Below are 22,198 nucleotides of genomic sequence, written 5' to 3' on the forward strand. Positions count from 1 at the left end.
ATCAAAGCCAGGAAATGACTGGCCTGCCATTTGGGAGGGAAAAAAAAAAGGCTGTTCATGTTGGTTAGACCAACAGAAGTACAAGAATCAATTCAATAATTTGCTGCTTTGTCTATTATTTGCTGAGTGTTTACCAGGCCTAAGGAGTGGGTCGTTGACTGTCACAGATACAGACACTATAGCGAGTATCTACCCCTAGCGATTTGCCCAAGGTCATTCAGACAATCTTGGGTAAAGCTAAGGGCAGAATTCATGGCTTTGGGATTGTGTTTTATACCTCCCCTATTCCACTGCCCAGAAAAATGAGTAATTGAAAAAAAACAGAAAATGGGCCTTGATTCAACTAAAACATATGCTTCCTTTTATGCTTTGATTAAGAATATTAATAACAGGAAAAATGTGTCCTTTCAATCAGTATTGCCCTGACAGTGATGAAGCAGTCATTGTCACTCTCATCAAATGCGAGCACTTCCTGGCCCAGAACCGAGTTCCTTTTTAGCACGCTTTCTCCCCAGCTGAGAGGAGACCCAAGCTCTCAAGGACACTACCTCTCTTTGAAGGGGTTTGGTCTCAAAGGCTACATTTCTTTTGCATGGATTTTGGGCCACAAATTCAAAGGCCACCTGTGGAAAAAAATAACTTCAGGGAACCAGCAGATGTTTGCTTAAACAGATTTCACTGTAGGAAAGCCCTACTAATTTGGATTCTACTAATTTAGAGATGAAAGTGATTCATAGACAGCATATGTGGTTCATATGGAGGAGGATGTTCTAACTGTTTTTTCCGGTGTAAATTTTCAGGATCTTACAAATAAAGGTAATCTGTGGCTTCAAGTCTGCATTCGAGAAACTGAGGATTATTATCAGCTGCTTCCAGTTTCTAGGACTGTTGGTTAATGTTAAAAAAGAGATCTCTGATTACAGTATTAATAGGATCTTACACGCCTGTAATGTTTTACAGTTCTACAAAGTGTTACACATGAATATCTCGTGCGATACTCAGCGTAGTCTTTTCCATGAGCCCCAGCTTGAGAGTATTATGCCGGTTTTGCAGATGAAGAATTTAAGGCTCAGAAAGGATTAATAATTTGTCTGAAGTCCTAATACTTTCTGTTAATTTTTTTTCATTAGAATTTATAGCCGACTTCTTGATGGACAAGATTGGAAGCAGAGTGGAACTGGAGACTAGAGCCGGCATGAGAACCCTGTCATCCAGGGCGCTTAGCTCAGCACTCTGCTCTTGCCCTCCCTGAGTAGCGTGTGAGAGACGTTTCTGGGTAGCACGCACTGCCTTTCGCCAAATTCCAGATTCATTTATAGGGTCTAATTTAGTCCAAACTTCTCAGTAAACCACACTGGTTCCCTCCATCATATTCAATTTGTTTTCGTCCTCAACCTTTCTGAAACAGAAAGGAAGTTTAGAAGTATGGTGCGGAAAGCGAATCAGGCTCATTAACACATGGAATGTAATTATGCACAAATGTATTCATTATGGTATTTCAGCTGTTGGAATGATATAGACACAGCTAATTCCACAGCATCAAGAAACAATTACCCTCAAAGTATAAATACAAATATTAATCACATGGTTCAGTTAACAAGAACCATATTTCTTGGTTAGAGTTTGAGTTATGTTTGAATCGAAAAGTCTGGGCTGTTGTTGTTGTTTTGTTTTGTTCGGTCCAGTCACATGACATACCAAACCATCTTGCAATGTTTTAAGCCACCTGTTGGATTTTATATTGACAACTTGGTGTTTGAAATGTGTTCTTATTAAAATGACTTTGGGAGGTCATGATATATAATTTATCAGTCTTGCAGCTCTGGGCTGCAGACTCCTAGTGTTCAGAGAGAGAAATGGATGGTATGAGAGGAGGCTTAGAATTTCTTGGTACTCTTTGATGCCAGTTAGGGAAAAGAGTGCCAAAAGGCAATTAAGAAGTTGGGTATATGTACAGTGTAGGTGGAGAGTAGCTGGAGTTGAGGCTGGAGAAGTCTCTAGGACACCGGATCAGAAAGGGTCTTAACTTTGTCGTGTGGGTGGTACAGAGCCAGTAAAGGGTTTATAGTTTAGACAGATCCTTTGGTGGCTGTGTGAAGGCCAGATTGGAGTGAGGCAGGTTTGGAAGCAGGGAGACCTGTTGGAAGGCTGTGGTGGCCATCCTGGGGCGAGGCTCTGAGCCTCACACCTGGGGCAGTAGTCAGTTGGATGGGAGGAGACCAACTTGAAAATATCCAAGAGGTAAAAGTTGAATATAAATAATGCTGTCCTTCATACACCCTCCCCTATACAAGCTTATACTTGTACTTGGTGATATTTTTTCCCTACTCAATGTTGATTTTGAGATGTATCATGTTGTATGTGTAGATGTAGTTCAGTGGTCCTAATTGCTGTATGGTGGCCATTGATGAGTAAACCTAATTCACTGATCCATCCCTTTCTAAGGGAGAGGTAGGTTTAGTTTCTCCCCCCACCCTCCGTTATCAACAGTGCTTTACTGAAGATCCTTTTATATGAATCCTCATATACATGTGCAAAAGTTTCGGCCTCTTAAGGTAGATTTCTATCTAAGCAGAACTGCAGATATATCCCTGAACATAAAGAACTCTTGAGTGTATGAGAAAAAAAGATAACAGAAAAATGGGTACAAAGGACATACATACTTTATAGAGGAGAACATGAGAATGTTCAGTAAATAGAAAAAGATGTTCAGTGTCACTAGTAATCAGGAAAAAGAAAAAGCAACACTAACATGCCCTTTCAAACCCAGAAGGTTGACAATGATTAGTAAATAGGAGAGAAGTGTTGTTTGAGCTCATGTACTGGCAGAAAGGGACTGGTGAATTGGCATGACCTCTGTAGAGCGATGGGTGGAATAGGAGCCCATCAGGTGAACAGACACCCCATCCCCAAAATTCCCCTTCTAGGTGGCTACCCCTGAGAACCACCTGTGTACCATGTCCTTTTTACCTAAAACTATCAGAACAGATCGTCCCACTTCATTTTTTTTAATTAAAAAAAAATTTTTTTTTTTTTTTTGAGAGCGAGACAGAGCATGAGTGAGAGAGAGGGAGACACAGAATCTGAGTCAGGCTTCAGGCTCTGAGCTGTCTGCACAGAAAGTCCAGTGTGGGGCTCGAATTCACAAGCTGAGCTGAAGTTGGATGCTTAACTGACTGAGCCACCCAGGCACCCCAATTTTTTTTAGTGTTTATTTATTTTGAGAGAATTCCAAGCAGACTCCATGCTGTCAGCACCAGAGCCTGATGCAGGGCTTGAACTCACAAAACCGCGAGATCATGACCTGAGCCAAAATCGAGTTGGTTGCTTAACCGACAGAGCCACCCAGGTGCCCCTTGTCCCACTTCATTTTTAATGTTTGTTCATTTTTGAGAGACAGAGAAAGACAGAGTGCAAGCAGGGGAGGGGCAGAGAGAGGGAGAACAGAATCCAAAGGAGGCTTCAGGCTCCAAGCTGTCAGCACAGAGCATGATGTGGGGCTTGAACCCACTCACTGTGAGATCAGGACCTGAGCTGAAGTCGAACACTCAACCCACAAGAGCCACCCAGGTGCCCCTTCCGACTTCATTTTTAAACTACTGAACAGTATTTCCTGAAAAGGAGGGACTGTAGATTATTTAAATATCTCTTTATTGGTAGATATGTAGGTTTGTTTTTCTATTATTTAAATGAATGCAGTGAACATCTTTGAATATGCCTCTTTGGGCACATATGAACAATCTTTCTTTAGGATAAATACCAAGAAATGGCGTAACTGGGCTGAAGGATAAGAACCTTTAAAATTTAAATAATGCCAAGTGAAAGAAGCCAGACACAAAAGGCTGCCTATTGTGTGATTCCACTTATATGAAATGTCCAGAATAGGCAAATCCATAGAGATGGAAAGTAGATTTAGTGGTTGCTAGGGGCTAGAAGAAAGAGGAAATTAGGACTTAACTGCTAATGGGTATGAGATTTCTTTTGGGGATGATGGAAATATTCTGAAATTAAATTGTGGTAATGGTTGTACAACATTCTCAGTATACTAAAAACTACTGAATTGTATGCTTAAAATGGTGAATTTTAGGCATGTAAATCTATCAGAATAAAAAACATTAAATATATATGGCCAAATTGTCCTTCAAAAGTCTTGTCCTGATTTAACTTTTAAGAACAGCATATGAGGGGCATCTGGGTGGCTCAGTCGGTCGAGCGTCTGACTTCGACTCAGGTCATGATCTCATGGTTCCAGAGTTCGAGCCCTGCATTGGGCTCACTGCTGTTAGTACACAGCCTGCTTTGGGTCCTCTGCTCCCCGCCGCCACCCCCCACCCCCCGCGCTCCTCCCCCGCTTGTGCGTGCTTTCTCTCTCTCAGAAATAAACAAACATTAAAAATTTTTTTAAAAAAACAGTGTGTGACATAGATTTATTGGCCACTTGTGTTTCTTTCCTCTGTGAATCAAGTGTTTATAGCTTGCCCATTTTTCAACTGTGTTGTTTATCTTTTTCTAACTGATTTATAGGAACTCTGTATATTATGGGTGTTAATGTTTTATCTTTTTTTTTTTTAATCAGACTTGCCCGTCTTTTTCTTTTTATGTTTTGGGTGACTTTTAGAATGGCCTCACCAACCATTGTTCTGCACATGTCCTACATCTTGTTCTGGTATTTTTATGGGTTCTCATTTATGGGTTTGAGTCTCTAGTCCACCTTGAATTTAGTGACTGGTGTTTGGTAAGGAATCTATTAATTCTATGTATTGATCAAATCTGTTTTTTGAAATCCTGTTCACAGGGAGCATTTGGTCAAATTTACCGTGTATGTAGGTGGAGGGTAGTATTTCATATCCAGAACAAGCCTCTGTTTAAACCTAGGAATTGACTTCAAGAATCCTTTAAATGGTGAACCCCCTTCTTGAATTTAAATTCAATTGGCTCATATCAGGGGTGGATCCAGATTTTGTGGAGCCTGAAGTTTATATAATTTAGGGGCTTCTTTTTAATGCTAGAATACCAAATTTTGAGTATAAAATTAGGTTCAAGCCTGCCCAGGTGCAGAGAGACCTGAAACCCATACTTCATTAGCTTCAAAGTAAATTCACTCCTGGTTTTGTTACCAGAATGCATGTGTTCATAAAAGGATGAGGCCCAGCCATCTCCACCTATGGAATGGTATGACTTTCTTTTATATATGCTAACTGCCACAACTTAAGGACTTCTTCTTTTGTTTTTTAAAGAGACATTTAAGAGCAGACACACGCATCAAGGTGGCTTTAATATTATATGTGGAGTTAGTCCAGCAGTGAATTTCTCTAAGCGGGGTCTTTGCTGCCTCTGCATCGCTCAGATGTGTAACATATTTGATCACTGAAGTAGCTGGGAGCTCAGTATGGTAATGTGGGTCGTTAATCTTATAAGCCTTTGGAAACTGAATTTACAACTTTAACTTTGCATGTCTGCTTACTTCTGCATTTAGAGTATGGTCAGCACCATTAAGAGGTTTGCAAATGTGACTAACAGGGCTTGCTTTAGCATCCTATCCCTTCAAAAATCAGAGAGAGGGGGGCGCGGGGTGGCGCCTGGGTGGCTCAGTTGGTTAAGCATCTGACTTACCCTGAGGTCCTGATCTCACAGTTTGTGAGTTCAAGCCCTACCTCGGGCTCTGTGCTGACAGCTCAGAGCTGCCAGCTTCAGATTCTGTGTCTCCCTCTCTCTCTGTCATTCTCTCTGCCCCTCCCCCTCTCACCCTCTGTCTCTCCTTCAAAAATAAAAAAAATTTTATATGGGTATTATTTAATCCCCACAAAAGTCCTATAAGACAAATACTGTTATTATCCCATTTAACAAATGAGAAAACCAAGACACAAAAATTTCCAAGGTCACAGCTAATAAGTGGAAGAGCTGGGATTGAAGTTTTAGCTACTTACTTCCGAAGCCAGGTTCCTACCTGTGCTCTGCAGCTGCCTCCTGAGAGAGTGCTCTTAAAACTCAGTCCATTTACTCACTCATCACATCCCCAGGCCTTTGGGAGATCGAGAGAAGCCAGGTTCCTTCAGTTTTTAAAATGAAGACAGGGGTACAAAAACTGTGACATTTAAAATGTTTAAATTTGACAAATTAATTCCTTTAAAAACGCTCAAAAATGTGGTACTCTATTTGCAAGATAATGATGAGATTCATTTAAAAAAACATTAATTTACGGTGCTTTTTAAAAAATAAAGTTTATTTTCTTTTGAGAGAGAGAGAAAATGAGAATCCTAAGCAGGTCTGCACTGACTGCACAGAGCCCGATGTGGGGCTCCAACTCATGAATCATGAGATCATGACCTGAGCTGAAATCAAAAGTCAGATGCTTAACTGAGTGAGCCATCCAAGTGCCCCAATTCATGTTGCTTTTTTTAGCAAGGTGGTACAGGAATGAGACACAATTTAAAGTTGCTGATTAACATTGTTCAATCCTAGGAGATAGGCTTTGATTTTCTATTTATTTTTATAGTTTCTTCTAAAAAATGCCTTCATTTTTTATTATTTCCTGGTCAGACTTAAGTTTTCTCAGGAAGAAAGGGATATTCATTCTTCAATCAGAAAATAAATTTCCAAGTTAATGTCCCAGAATAAATATATCAAAATTCATTTCTGGCCCCGCTAGTGACTTGCTCTGCAGCTTTAAGAAAATCAGTTAACCTGTTACTCATTTCTTTGTCTGTACAATGGGAATGACAGCATTGGCATCAGATTTCTCCAAAGCACTTTTCAGAGCTTTGAATGAAAGGTATTAAAACTACCACCTGTGTTATTCCCAGCTCCCAACCTAGCAATTGTCTCCAATTACCAGCCACTTAGAAGGATTTGTAGGTAAGACTCTTATCACACGTTGTTAATTACAACTTTCACAGTTGTGGTTTGTTATTTCCTTTCAAAAGCTAATGTTTTGGTAGTGACTGCTTTCTTTGCTGGTTAGAAAACACAGCTACATTTCCATACAGATGTCACATTCTTATTAGCACATCATCCATCCATCCCTCACAGGATTATACAACTCTGTTCATAGATATAATCAGCTTTGTATTTTCATTCAAGGATAACAAACTAGCAAGGTAGAAATCTTGACTTGGCATCGGAACTGAATTGCTTTCCCAGCTGGGAGGGGATAAGACAGAGTCAAGCTCCATTCAGAAATGGCAGTTGTTTCTAGAATCTCAATTGCTTGCTCTCCTTTCTTCTTCCAGTACGGTGACTATGACCCCTCTGTTCACAAGCGGGGATTTTTGGCCCAAGAAGAATTGCTTCCAAAAAGGGTAAGAAATCAATCCCCTGTTTGAGAAGACACAACAAGATGTGCTGCTCTGTGAGAAAGCTAACTGAGGGGCTTGAAGGAATATTGGAAGAACATGACAAAAACATTTAAATAAATATTTTGTAATCAATCTTGAGTAAAGAATGTAGACTCTCTGTTGAGAATATTAAAAAACCAAGGTTCATGGAATTCATTTGCGGTGGCCGGGGCCATAAACGTGTTTCCCTTGAGGTGGGTGAGCACCAGCGATTCCCAGGGAATAGTGTGGAGCAGCGTGTGTTCAGCTGAACTGATCGTAGCTGGGCAGGGTGGATAGAGATGAATTGGGGTGGACATGGGAGTTTTTAATCCTCGGTGTTGTTCATCTTGTTCATTAGCCACGGACGCAGGCCCTCTCTCCCTTTTGCTGCTCCCGGTTTTATAGCTCCTCTCATCTGTCATGTGTAATGAAGGCCCCATTCTCACCTTTACCTGACTTTTCCTGCTCCTTTGATGGCTTTTGGAACGCAGGCCAAGGCAGCAGCACACACAGCTTAGCCCCACTGGCCGACCTAAGATGAGTGAGCACTTCTCCTGGCCTAGCCCAGCTGAGCTCCTCCCTCTAGGACGTGCAGCCCAGGAAAGAGGGGCGGCAGCCGGGCGAGGGGTGCACCTGGGCCTGAGTGACGGTGCCCCCTTCTGACTTGTTACTCAAACTGAATGGTGCTTGTCTGCACGCGCCACCTCTGCCATGTGACTGGCTCCCTGTATGTGGCTTTTTAAAAATAGCTTGGCTATTCGGTAAAAATGATGCACAATTATGAAAATGGCATACAATACCAAAACTTTCTTTGTGTGTGGGTTTTTTATTTTGCTCTACTTTTTGGTAGGTAATAAATCTGTATCAAATGACTCCAGAAATGTGGGAGGAGAGAATTACAGCCTGGTATGCGGAGCACCGAGGCCGAGCCAGGTGAGGCTGCTTCATTATCGGTTTACATTTCCGTATGGACTTTTTTTTTTTTAAAGAACTATGAAATTAGGACACGCTTGTAGAACAAAATGCAGTACTGAGGTGTATAGAAAAAGGGAGCGCTGCGGGTAGCTGGTCTTCAGCACTATGTGTGTCCTTCTTCTAGCGCATGAATACAGCCTGTCCAGATGTACAGACCCACTGCACTCATTGGCAATTCAGGTTTCATATTAAGGATTCTAATGTATGGATATCCCATAGCTTTTGTGTCCATTCCCCTACTGATGGCATTTGGAGTAGCTATGGATTTTCACTTTCTGCAGTGTACAGCCTAATATTGTTATGTAATTATATGAGCAGTTCTGAGGATACATTCTTTGCAAGAGTTGCTGAGTCAAAGGATGTGAGCATTTTGTGTTCTGACAGGTGCCACTAAATCGCCCACCACAAAGGTCAGACCTGTTATCTGCCTACCAGCAGCGTGTGTACACCTTTCCCCCATCATTTCTCTCCCCATCTAATTTTTGTAATCTAAGAGGGGAGACATTGTATCTTAAGTATTCATTAGCATTTCCCTGATCACTCTAGGAATTGATCATCTTTTCATTAGTCTTTAAAATATTGTCCTCTTCAAATTAACTTCCTATCATGTGGTCTTTTTTTTTTTTTTTAATAACATGTATACTGAAAAGGGGACAAGTCATAAATGTACCACTCAGTGAATTATCACAGAGTGAAAACACCATGTAATACCAGGTGACAAGATAGCATGTGACCCTCCTGTATCACTCTCCATCTTTCCTCCCCAAAGCTAACCACTCTCCTGACCCATAAATCCATGGAGTAGTGGTGCATGTTTTAAATTTTACATAAGTGCTGTTGGACAGTCCCTATTTTTTGTGTCTCACTTCTTTTACCCAGCATCATATGGTGAGAATTGGTTTGTGGTATGTAACAGCAGTAAAAGTTTCATTTTCATTGCTGTGCAGAACTCCACTACGTTATTAAAGCATGAATTCTCCATTGCACTGTTGATGGACATTGGGTGTGCTGGGCTGTCTCTTGGTTTTTCACTATTACAAATAACGTTAAACGATTTTCCAAGGTAATTGTTTGTACCAATAAGCAGTGTGTGTGATTTCTAGTTGCTCCTTATGCTTCCCAACACTGTGTGTTCTCTCAGGTTGAATTTTTAATATTTGTTTGAGAACATTTTGAGATTGGAGAGAGGGAAGAGACAAGGTCATAGGGAGTTCGAGTTAAAATATTTCAATATTGTACCTATTTGGGAGTTTTCTGCAAGTCATTGCTGCTTTAAGATCTTAGTTTTAATCTGACTCATAGCTTAGAAGTAGGTGACTAGGTTGGTTTTTACAGCCCAGACAGCTCTTGACCTAATCTCTGACAACACCCACAGAAATAAAATCGGGAAGGTAGCTCTCAGGTAGCTTGCAGAGAATTGTTTCAAAACCAAAGCCTTCTAGGTGAAGAAAGTTCACAATCAGATAAAGCAACAACTCAAATCAAATTTGCATATCCAAATCCATTTGAGGGGAGAAGATAACATACCACATGCTTTTCTTGAATTCCTTGAGATGAGTATCATTATTTATCAAGGGCAAAGCGTGAAATTGAAGCCAAGAGACACTGTAATGAATCTGTTCTCTGGCTTTTATGGGGCCGGGAAATTCTGCTTGACCTCGATGTGCTTAATAGACTCAGGGCTGGGAAGAGCCTTGCCGGTATCTGCTGTGGCTGGCATCTTCCAACAGGTTCCAACACTCAGGGTGGCGTATGCCCGCCCTCTGTTTTCTCACTTAGCTCTGGTGACAGTGTCTCATTCTCCTCACAGGGACGAAGCTGAAATGGAATATTTGAAGATAGCTCAGGACCTGGAGATGTACGGTGTGAACTACTTTGCAATCCGGGTGTGTTGAATCCTCTTGCACTTCCCTGTGTATAAACAGGCTGAATCAGGGGCAGACTGCTTGTGAAAATGGGTTACTCCCTTATTCCAGGGTGGCACACTCTGTAATGGTTCACTGGAGGAGAAGGGAAGAAGGGGAGAGGGTCTCACAAGCCTCATTTTCTATTTCTGGACTTGAATTAGATCCTTGGTGGTTAAGTGTCAGTTGAGCTCCTGGGGGACTTGGGCCTGGTCCTGGGCTCAGCAGAAACCTGTTTGAATGCTCGGAGTGTAGTGTTTGATTATTTCTGGCTCTGTGAGATCTGGCCCACGGGGAGCACTTGTAAATACTTTCTTCCCCCAGGGCACAAAGAGAGTAAAGCTGCTTTTATAGATTACTAATATGTTTGGGTGGGACTCTTGTTCTCTCTAGCAGGCTAATTGGTTTTCTATTCAGACCATTTAATAGTCCCCCTTGCTGTCCTCTGGGAACCCACTGCTTCTGCACCAGAGGCTTTTGTTTTCAGTCCTGGGGCGGGGGGGGGGGGGGGGGGGGGGGGGGGCGGTGGTGGCTCTTGAGCATCTTTCTCCTGAAGTGCTGCTGCTGCTGCAGCATCTAGGAGCTCCTTCCAAAGGAATTCATGCAATTGGCTCTAGTATTCCATTGCTTTCAAAACTACAGGTCAGTAGATGTTAAAACAACCACCCACAGGGGTCCACCTTTATTATTATAGTTACAGGTTTTTTGAGAGATAAAGAGAGACCACGAGCAAGCTTAAATGGGAGGGGCAGGGAGAGAGGGAGAGAGAAAATCCCAAGCCTATGACTCAACCCCCCAGTACTCAATGAGGAGCTTGAACTCATGAACCACAAGATCATGACCTGAGCTGAAATCAAGAGCCCTTAACTGACTGAGCCACTTGGGCGCCCCCTATTGGAGTTATGGTTTGCTTTCCTTTTTGGGGTTCCTATAAATTTTATATGAAATTTGGGTAAGTTGTATTAAATTTTAAATAATTTACCATATAGAACGCTTGGCTGGCTCAGTAGAGCATGCGGCTCTTAATCTTGGGGTTGTGAGTTTGAGCCCCACATTGGGTGTAGAGATTACTTAAAAGTAAAATCTTTAAATAATTTAGGAAGCTTTCTACCTGATTTGTTTTCTAAATACAGATTTTTAATGGATTTCTTTACATAAAATTACGCAAGTTATATTATTTCATATAGCAAACAAGTACCTAAAAGATTTTCTATAATCATGCAAAAGATTCTTTCTTTTTTTTTTTTAAGTTTATTTATTTTGAGAGAGAGAGAAACAGAGCATATGAGAGAGAGAGAGGGGGAAAATCCCAAGCAGGCTCTGTGCCGTCAGTGCAGAGCCCAATGTGGAGCTTGAACTCATGAACTATGAGATCATGACCTGAGCCAAAGTCAAGAGCTGGACACTTAAGCAACTGAGCCACCAAGGCACCCCTATAATTTTTTTTCCAGTAAGCTCCATGCCCAACATGGGGCTTGAACTCACTGTCCTGGGCTCAGGAGTCACATACTCTACTGACTGAGCCAGCCAGGTGCCCAGCCAGCCAGGTGCCCCAAGGTTATTTTCTAGAGTTTTATTAATTTGAGGCACCTGGGTGGCTCAGTCGGTTAAGTGTCTGACTTTGGCTCGGGTCATGATCTCACAGTCCATGCATTCGAGCCCCATGTCGGGCTCTGTGCTGATAGCTCAGAGCCTGGAGCCTGCTTCAGATTCTGTGCCTCCCTCTCTCTGCTCACTCTATGTGTCTGTCTCACAAAATAAAATAAAGACATAAAGTTTTATTAATTTGTATTTGCTGATTATCTGTTTTTTTAATTTTTAATTCTATTTATTGAGAGAGTTTGCTCATGCACAAGTGGTGGGGGGTGGGGGTAGGCACAGAGAGAAGGAGAGACAGAATGCCAGGTGGGCTCTGTACCATCAGTGCAGAGCCCAATGTGGGCTTGAACTCACAAACTGTGAGATCATGACCTGAGCCAAGATCAAGAGTCAGACGTCTAACCCACTGTGTTACCCATGCGCCCCAATTGTCTGGTTTCTTTAAGGTCAGACTCATTTAACACATTTCTGTGGTTTTGGCAATATCACTTCCCTTGCCCCATATGCCCACCATCTAGATTATAGAAAAGTAGTGTTTTACAATCCTTAAAATCAGTTTCTCATTAGGGAATATTTCTTTTTTTCTTCTCTTTTTTTTTTTTTTTTTTGAGAGAGAGGGTGCAAGTGAGCAAGGGGCGGGGAGGGGGGTTAGAGAATCCCACTAGCATAGAGAGAAAGGAGAGAGAGAGAGAGAATCAAGGCTTACCCAAAGCAGAGCTCAAGCTCACCCAATGCAGTCTCTAACTCATGAACTGTGAGATTATGACCTAAGCCAAAGTCAGATACTTAATCAACTGAAGTGCCCAGGTGTCCGGGATATATTTCTAAAGCAGTCAGACCAAAATACACTATTTTTATGTGTGTATGTTTTGTATAATGCAGTAGACAAAGCTAATGGATATGTTAGTGTCTTTTGTGTCCAAGTTCCTCTAATTTCACCATCAACTAAAGAAAATATGTGCTTAAAACAATTTAAAAGGGACTGCTTGAATGTGTATATATTTAAAATGCATGGAGTGCCTGGGTGGCTCAGTTGGTTAAGCATCCAGTTTCGGCTTAGGTCATGATCTTGAGGTCTTTGGGTTTGAGCCCTGCATCTGGCTCTGTGCTGACAGCTCAGAGCCTGGAGCCTGCTTTGAATTCTGTGTCTCCCTCTCTCTCCGCCCCTCCCCCACTTGTGCTCTGTCTCTTTCTGTCTCTCAAAAATAAATTAAAAAAAGGGACTGCTTGAGTCCTACCTCTCTATTTTTTCTCTGTTGGTGTCATGATAGGAAGCAGAGGGTAGAATCCCCTTTTTTTTTTTTTTTTTTTAATTTAATTTAAAGGAAATAGTCACAGAGGTGCTTGGGTGGTTCAGTTGGTTGAGCATCTAACTTCAGCTTAGGTCATTATCTCATTGTTCGTGAGTTCAAGCCCCGCAGCAGACTCTCTGCTGTCAGCACGGAGCCCACTTTGGATCCTCTGTACCCCTCACCTCTGCCCCTCCTTCCCCCACTGCATGTGTGCGCTATCTCTATCTCAAAAATAAACTTAAAAAAACGAAATAGTCACAAACATAATGAAGTATCTCGTTTTCTAGAATGTACTGTAGCTCTCAAAAATACAAAGCCTCACTGTGTTAATGCAGCAGTTTTAAGAGCTTTGCAGACCGAGGGTTCTCTCTTCCTGGTTTAGTGACAGCTCCTGACTTTGGGGTGTTAGAAGGAGTAAAAAGATTTATCTTGGAGAGCTCACTTGTCCATCTGACACTTGCTGTTAGATTGGTCCTTCTCATCACAGTCCGAGCACCTTCTCACTTTGCAGATCTGTTTTCCTGCCCTTGAGTCTGGTTCAATTTCCTTGTTGTCAGCAAGGGGTCGGGTGCTCTAGGTCCTTGTGCAGGGAGCTTCCTTTCACCACTGCACAAGGGCCAGACCACACAGCACAGGTGGATGGGTCTGCAGCCTGAGGATGTAACTCCAGGCCCACTGCTGGGTCAGTGACATGGGGGCCCAGGGGACTTGCCCTCTGTCTACTCTGCCTGCCAGCCAACATATGTAACATCACACTTTCAAACAGCTTTATTGAGGTATAATTTATATACAGTTCACTTTGGAGTATTTTTTTCCAATATTCTATTATAAAAAATTTCAGACGCATAAGAAAATTGAAAAAATTTTACAGCGAATACCCATAAATACCCACCGTCTAGGCTCTGTAACATTTTACTATATTTGCTTTATCACATCAAGACTACATTTTAACATAAAATAAAACCATTTGATCCCAGCATTTAGAATTTTCTTTCTGGTAGTACAACTACCTTTTCTTTTAATGTTTAATCCTATGGGTTTTATTCTACCCCTGTGATAACCTGGTTATAATAGTTGCCCCTTATCTACAGGAGTACTTTTCCAAAAGCACCTGTGGATGCCTAAAACTATGGATAGCACCAAACTCTCTCTCTATATATATAGACATACCTATGATAAATTTAATTTATAAGTTGGGCGCAAGGTAAGAGATTAACAACACTAACAATAAGAAAGAACAGTTCTAACAGTATACTATAATAAAAGTTATGTGAACGCATTCTCTCTCAGAACATCTTATTATACTGTGCTCACCCTTCTGGTGATGAGGTGAGACGCTAAAATGTCTGCATGATGAGATGAAGTGAGTTGGATCATGTAGGTGTTGTGATGTAGCATTAGGCTACTGTTGACCTGACAGTAGTTCAGAAGGAGGATCATCTGCTTCTAGATTGATGTAACTGAAACTGTGGAGAGCAAAACTACAGATAAGGGAGGGAGGGGGCTACTACTGTATTTAATTGGAGGTAACAATGCTTAGATTGCTGCTACTTTAGCCATCGAGCCAGTGACAGAAGCCCCCAGTGATCCCCTGTGGGACACTGAGTCATAAGAATGGTGTTTTGCCTCTGCCTGCCCCACTTCAGGAAGCTGGAACCCCCATGGGTTACACAATAGCTGTGGCTTCTGTTGGGACCTGTTAGAACTCGTCAGATGTAACATCATGTGCCAGGTTCCTTGGGAAGTTGAATAAAATCTCAAACGTCTGCTGGAGCTGACCGTGGCTGATCTTTGTTGACTCTACAGAATAAAAAGGGCACTGAGTTGCTGCTTGGAGTGGATGCTCTGGGGCTTCACATCTATGACCCTGAGAATAGGCTGACCCCCAAGATCTCCTTCCCATGGAATGAAATCCGAAACATCTCATACAGCGATAAGGAGGTAGGACAGGCCCCGCGTGCAGACACGCCGGCAGCGCAGCTCTCCCCATCTCTCCTCCTCGCAGGACTTCTCTTTGTTATCAGTAAAATCCTTTAATCCCCAGGCTTTGGGTTTTGGGTTGTTGTTTTCTGTTTACAGAACAGTATTGGCATCCTATTTTCAAGTAGCATCACTAAACCCCCTGCTGACTAACAGGAGGCTGGGAAGCTCAACTTGTCAAGACTAAACCCCAAAGAACAGTAAACCAACCAGAAAGTAACCTTTTCTTATTACTTGCCTTTCTATTTCTGGTGAGAAGTTCTGTTTGTGTTTTTAAATGTGTACATTAAACCCTCTCTCCTGTACAGTGCTTCATACATGGGGTGGAGATATCTATCTTAAGTATTTATCCCCACATGTATACACATGTATGTGTCTGTCTGTCTGTCTCTCTCTCTCTGTGAGAATATAAATAAGGATATCAGGCTAACTGCTTAAGAGAATTCGAGAATAGTTAAGTGTGAATAACTTGGCTGAACACTCTAAGTTAGAAGTCAGATGTTTCTGTACCCAATGGTGATCTTTCCCAAACACTGTAATCTTATGTTTGATCATTCACTCATTCATTCTTTGTTAGTTTTAAAGGAATTATCAAGCATCTGCTTTGTGTTAGGTTTCGTAGGGGAAACAAAGATGTAGAAAAGCCAGTCTCAGCTTTCAGAGAAGTTACAGTCCAGCAAGGACCGGACTGCTGTGAGTCAGGCCTGTAGTGCAAGGGACTGATGACACACATGATAATGACCTGATGCTTTGCCACTTTCCCACTTCTGAGCACTCTCAGCCCGACTCTGGTTCCCTCCTCCTGAGAACATGCCGCAAGAGTAGGGGCCGGGTTTGGGGTATCTGTCACATCAGGAAGCGAAGATGTGAGGGCCCAGGTGACTTGGTGATTGGCGAAGGGAATAGCAGGGGCCGACCTCCTTGTTCCCCAAAGCCATAGCCCTGGGGCGCTTTTCTGGTGCGGAGCATTGAGTGTGAGTGCTGAGAGCACAGTGTACTGGACAGAGGACACCAGGCCCGGACAGTGCTCAGTGACACACAGCTGGGACGCTGAGTATGGAGTGAGGAACAGTGATGGCTCATGTTGCTGCCCGCAGAGCCCCCACCCTGAGCAGATTTCCTGTTTTCGCTTCCCCTCTAGCAACTTGAGAAAGGGAACACCAGGCTCCTGATTTCCAGTATGTGGTTGAGATCTACTCGGCCGTGCTTGATGAGACAGATTGAGCTTCTTAATTCAAAACATTCTGGCTCTGAAATTTTTTGTGAAGTAGCTCAGAAAAGGAGCATTTAACTGTTTCTTTTTAAAAATACTTAAATTGAAAACCCCACATGACCTAAAGTAGTAGATATGCTATGGCATGGTAGTTTTTCATCTCTAATTTCATAAAGTCTGTTTACTGCATATCCACACATTTGTAGGCTAAAGACTCCCAAAACACTCGTTCTTCACAAAATCCAAGGATTAAAGTCTCCCCCTACTACAGCCTGACACAATAAATTCTAATATGCCCTCTCCAGGGGCAGGGCGCCAGCATGTTCCATCATGTCAATAACCCATGCAGTAAGAGGACCTCAAGCTGACTTGACATAATAGGAAGTAGTCTTAGTAGTTATGCATGACAGCCGTGCTGTCAAAACAGAAATGTTGGTTTATTTTAAGTGATCCATTGATTCTTTGTGCGTGTCCCAGCAAAGCCTGTGGTTTCCCCACTACTTGTGGTTTCCCACTGACAGCTCTGGGGTTTGACTTCAAAGCCAAAAATAAGCCCACGAAATTCACAAATAGCAGCTTACACAAGAGCAATAGTGCTTCTAAGTTAGCTTGACCAAAAGCTAACCAAAGGATCGTTTTCTGTCCTCAGTGTGCTGACCCCTCCTTCCTTGGACAGTATAACATGCGAAAGAAATACCCTAGAATACACCTTCCCAAACGTATTTATCTGCTTAGCACATCTTTCTCAGGAATAGATATCCATTTTTTAAGTGCATCTTTGAAATGGAGAATGTGTCCCCACTAGTCAGGAGTGGTTGAGAACAGCAATTGCCATTTGTTCTTTAATGTTTCCCTGCCTGTGGTCTGGCTCCGGGGTCCCCTACTTAGCTATCACCCTGTCCTGACCACTCATCTTTCTCTCCCCTTTGATTTCGAGAGCAGTTTCCCTCGTCTGCCACAGTCTGTTCTTCTTCACACCTTATTCCTTTTATCAACTGCTTTCATCTGATAATACTCACGTTCAGAAACCTTTGGTGATGACCTGTATGATGTCACATCAAACTCAACCTCCTCTGACTGTCCACCCCCAGCCCAACCCTGCCTTCCTCCCGGTCTGAGCCCCTGATATCATCTTAGTCGTGAGAGAGCTAATAATGTCTCTCTTACACACACACACACACACACACACACACGCACACGCACACACACTGCTCATTTCCCTATTATCTCAACCTCATTTCTCTCACTTACCCTGCCCTGAATAGCCCTCCATCCAACCTTTTAGCTCCTCTATCATATTCTTTTGTCTCTGACCAGCTGAAGTTCCCTGCCTACTTATGGTAGATCCACTCTGAACCCCCACAACATTTGTGATTTGTGCCATCCAATGAGACACTAAGAGATGATGTAATTTCTCAAATAACTGCAGTCAAGTCGTGAGTCCAGTGCCAGCTAGGTTGTGAGCTTCCTGAAGGCAGAACTGGGCCTGGGACTCTGCAGCGGGCTTCCCAGCATTGGCCTCATGGTCGGGCCCATCAAAGATCCGTAGTTCATGTTTCCAAGCCTAAGATGAGGCTGACAGCACTCCTTCCAGGACCCTGACCTTCCACAACCCCAGACCCAGTGCCCTCAGCTGCTTCTAAATCATAGTAGGTTAGTGCCTGGGCACCAGGAAGCCAGGATCTTTGCCAGTGTGGTTGCTGCTTCTGTGCAATTTCCTGGTTGGTGCTAACACTCCAGATTGTCAGGCTGAAACTTTTTCTGCTTCTTTCTTTCAGTTTACTATTAAACCATTGGATAAGAAAATCGATGTCTTCAAATTTAACTCCTCAAAACTTCGTGTTAATAAGCTGGTAAGTTGAGATCCTAGTTTTTGTTATTGAAAACCATAGGTTTTTTTTTTTTTTTTTTTTTAGAAACTGAGCACCTTTTTTTGAGAGAGTATCAGAGTGACCTCTTGTGAGGTGTAGAATGATAGGTAGCTCACTTGCTACACGCTTTGCCAACAGACCTTGAAAGACTCTTCCCTTTAGCGTAACCTAACAAGTCAAACCTAAATTTTGTGATGTGAAATTTTTAAAAAGTATTTTCATGGAGGTACCTAATATATATAAAAGGATAAGTATAATGTGTAGAAGGTGTAAAGAGTGACAGAATGGGACAGCTGAGTGGTTCAGTGGGTTAAGTATCCAATTTTGGCTCAGGTCATCATCTCAAAGTTTGTGAGCTTGTGCCCCATGTCAGGCTCTGTGCTAACAGCTTGGAGCCTGGAGCCTGCTTTGGATTCTGTGTCTCCCTTTCTCTCTGCCCCTCCCCCGCTCACACTCTTGTCTCTTTCTTTCTCTCAAAAATAAACATTAAAAAAATTTTAAAAATAAAGAATGACAAAATTGAATAGCTATGTGGGACCCCTTGGTGGCTCAGTTGGTTGAGCATCCAACTTCAGCTCAGGTCATGATCTCATAGTTCATGAGTTCAAACCCCGCATCAAGCTCATTGCTGTCAGTGCAGAGCCTCCTTCGGATCCTCTGTCCCCCGCCCTCTCTCTGCCCCTCCCCTGCTGTGCTCTCTTTCAAAAATAAACACACATTTAAAAAAGATAGCTACATACCCACTACCCAGCTTTAATAAACTGCACACTCTGATACTGTTAAAACCCCCCATGTTAGCATCCTGCTGGTTTCCCTTGCCTCCTTCCCATGGGTGATCACCATTCTGCTCTGGGTGCTCATTATTCGCTCGCTTTTCCTCAGAACTTTATTTGCTAGGCAGCAAAGTGAATATACTTTTAAGTTTTGTGTACCTTTGACATAAGTGCTGTCAACTGTCTATGCTCTTCTGTCACTTTTTTAATACATTATTTTCTGCAGTGTGTCTATGTTGATGCTTAAAGAGATGATCCCTCCATTTTCACTGCTGTATAGTATTCCGTTTTGTGCAGATAAATATGCCTATATATACATATATCCATAAAGTGGTACATATATAAATATTTGTCTATATATATAGATATATATATGTGTGTGTGTGTGTGTATGTCATTCTCCTATTAATGATTGATGAAGTGCTTTCGACTTCTGCCATTTTAACAAGGCTGTTATGAACATTCTCATACCTGCCTCCTGCTACACATGGCAATAGTTTATCTAGAGAGTGTCTACTTAAGAGTACAAGTGGAGGGCTGTAGTGTATGTCCAAATTCAAGATTAAGCCATGTTGTTTTCCTTTTTTTTTTTATTAATGTTTTATTTCAGAGAGAGAGAGACAGTGTGAGCAGGGGAGGGTCAGAGAGAGAGGGAGATACAGAATCTGAAACAGGCTCCAGGCTCTGAGCTGGGCAGTCAGCACAGAGTCCAACGCAGGGCTCAAACCAATGAACTGTGAGATCATGACCTGAGCCAAAGTTGGATGCTCAACCGACTGAGCCACCCAGGCGCCACAGCCATGTTTTTTTCCAAAGGAGATGAATTAATTTACAGATGCAGTGCAGTGGAAGAGACTTCCTTTTGCTTTATGTCTTCTGCACTTGCCTTTAAAATTGTTTGACATATGTTGTGCATATGAAATGGTATCTCAGTGTCATATAAATGATCATCTTTATATTTACTAATGAAATTGAACATCTTTTTATATATTTTTGGCCAAGCTTCTTGTCTCTTTTGTCAAATACTTATTTCATGTCCTTTGGGCCATTTTTCTCTGGGTTGTTTGTATTCTTTATTGATTATATCATCTCTCAGCTTGGGGCTTATTTTTCCTCCTTTTTAATGTCTTAACAAAGAAAGAATGTTGGCTTTTAACATAGACAAATGTATACATCTTTCCCTTAATCATTTGTGTGTTTGTGTCTTGTTTGACATCTTTTCCTTATCCTTTGATCATAAAGATATTCTAGGCTTGATTTCGGCTCAGGTCACGATCTCACAGTTCCTGAGTTTGAATCCTGTATTGGGCTCTGTGCTGACAGCACGGGGCCTGCTTGCTATTCTCTTTCTCTCTCCCTTCTGCTCCCCCACCCCCTCTCAAAATAAATACACTTAAAAGATTCTTCTATATTCTTTTCTAAAAACTTCAAGGGTTCAGTCTTCATATTTAAGCCTTTAATCCATCTGGAGTGGATTTTTGTGTGCGGTGTACGGAGGGACCCAGCTTCTTCAGCTACTTGGGTTTTTTTCTTTCTTCTTTTTTTTTAAAGTAATCTCTACACCTAACATGGGGCTTGAACTCATGACCCCAAGATCAAGAGTAGCATGCTCTACCTACTGAGCCAGCCAGGTGCCCCCAACTTATTTTTTTTTCACGTGAATAACCTGTTGTCCCTATTGAATGGGCTTTCCTTTCCTCCCTGATCTGTAGGACCACATCTTAAGTTCTTATTTATTTATTTATCTGTTTATTTACTTATTTAGAGAGAGAAGCAGAGAGAGAATCCCAAGCAGGCTTAGTGCTGTCAGCATAGAGCCTGATGCAGGGCTTGATCTCATGATTCATGAGATCATGACATGAGCCAAAACCAAGAGTTGGACACTTAACCAACTGAGCCACCCAGGTGCCCATGTAGTGCCACATCCTAACGTAGAAGAACTCCAGAAGTCACGCCTCCCCTCCCTGTGACTTCTGCCCCCTGGCTTACTGGAGGCCTGTCTCCAGAGCCAAGAGCACTAGAGGCCTTGCTGTTTCACCCAGTGCTTTGCTCTTTAGGTTACCTCTTGCCCCAAGAGCCCTCAGACAAAGATGCTGTAGCCCTGGTGAGCTGGTAGGCAGCGAAATGCATTGGGATTTAACGTTTCTCCTGCTTCCATGGCCACAGATTCTCCAGCTCTGTATTGGGAACCATGACCTTTTTATGAGGAGAAGGAAGGCCGATTCTTTGGAAGTTCAGCAGATGAAAGCCCAGGCCAGGGAGGAGAAGGCTAGAAAGCAGGTGAGCAAGACTGTGTCTGAACCATTGTTATGGCTGCTTCTTGGTCTTGGCTTAGGAGGTAAGGAGCAGTCATAGGCTGACAGGTGTCATTTGGCAATGGACATACCTTCTCTTGTTTTATCCCTGTTGGATCTTTACTGGCTGATGCCCAGCTGCTGTGGTATCTGCTCAGGAAATGAGGAATAAATTCTAATAGCATATCCAAAAGAAATATCTCTAGTTATTTCCCCACTTAAGTGAAGTGCGATTAGTGCAAGTTTGAGAAGAGATAGTCAAGCCTGCGTCCGTCTGTCCATCCATCCATCCGTCCACCTAGCTAACTCGTTTTTTTTGCCTGCTGGTCTCCTTTGCCCAGCCTTGTCCTTTTCTAATTAGAAGGTGATAGAATGCATGACAACATCTCATACTTGCCGTGGGAATGCTAATTAGATTTCGGCCACACTTCCCCGCCATAGGTCAGCCCAGGCGGCGTATTGCCTGCGGCAGGAGGTGCCAGAAGAGCGTATCAGCAGACTGGACAGCCTGCATCACTGTTTTCTACTCATAAACCATCTCGGCTCACCAAAATCCATACAACTAATCTGAGCCTTGCTGCTGAGAATATCCAACGTAGCTTTGGACTAACTCCTAGACAGAGTAGCAGCAGCTGCAGTCAGCTGCCCACAGGACTCACGGGCTCGGAGGAGTAATCATTAGTCTGCGCACAGCTCTCTGATGTGGGTACTCCGGCGAGGCTGGCTGGCTGCCCTGAGACTTACAATGAAATGCCCAGTTTGATCCAGCGCACTTTCAGGGCTCGCGTCTCTTTGCTCTCTGAGATGGCAGACTATAGATGTGCTATTTGGGATGCTCTGGGGGCCAGTCTGGTGGAATGGGTTTTGTCAGACAAAGAAATGCTCCTGAGCCAGCATGGGTCTAAGTGGCAACTTCAAGAAGAGCCTTCTTTGACCTCTCTTCAGCTGAGCAAAGCTTAGAAGTGAGAGATCTGAAAACGG

General features: G+C 42.6%; 1 protein-coding gene across 5 annotated transcripts in view; it reads left to right on the forward strand.

Annotated features, from left to right (window-relative positions):
- Positions 1–22,198, forward strand: part of NF2 (neurofibromin 2) — an 83,482-nt gene that overhangs the window by 35,967 nt on the left and 25,317 nt on the right. For 4 of the 5 annotated variants that reach the window (XM_039225335.1, XM_039225329.1, XM_039225339.1 and 1 more), the window contains 6 exons: positions 7,230–7,298; positions 8,167–8,249; positions 10,102–10,177; positions 14,893–15,027; positions 18,058–18,132; positions 21,090–21,203. In XM_039225335.1, the coding sequence (XP_039081266.1) occupies positions 7,230–7,298; positions 8,167–8,249; positions 10,102–10,177; positions 14,893–15,027; positions 18,058–18,132; positions 21,090–21,203 (552 nt within the window). Of the gene's footprint in view, positions 1–1,130; positions 3,045–7,229; positions 7,299–8,166; positions 8,250–10,101; positions 10,178–14,892; positions 15,028–18,057; positions 18,133–21,089; positions 21,204–22,198 lie in introns of those variants that run through there. The other variant, XM_039225346.1, reaches the window with a different exon arrangement.

The sequence above is a fragment of the Hyaena hyaena genome, unplaced genomic scaffold (assembly GCF_003009895.1).
Source record: "Hyaena hyaena isolate Hyena2069 unplaced genomic scaffold, ASM300989v1 scaffold_19, whole genome shotgun sequence".
Classification (NCBI taxonomy): domain Eukaryota; kingdom Metazoa; phylum Chordata; class Mammalia; order Carnivora; family Hyaenidae; genus Hyaena; species Hyaena hyaena.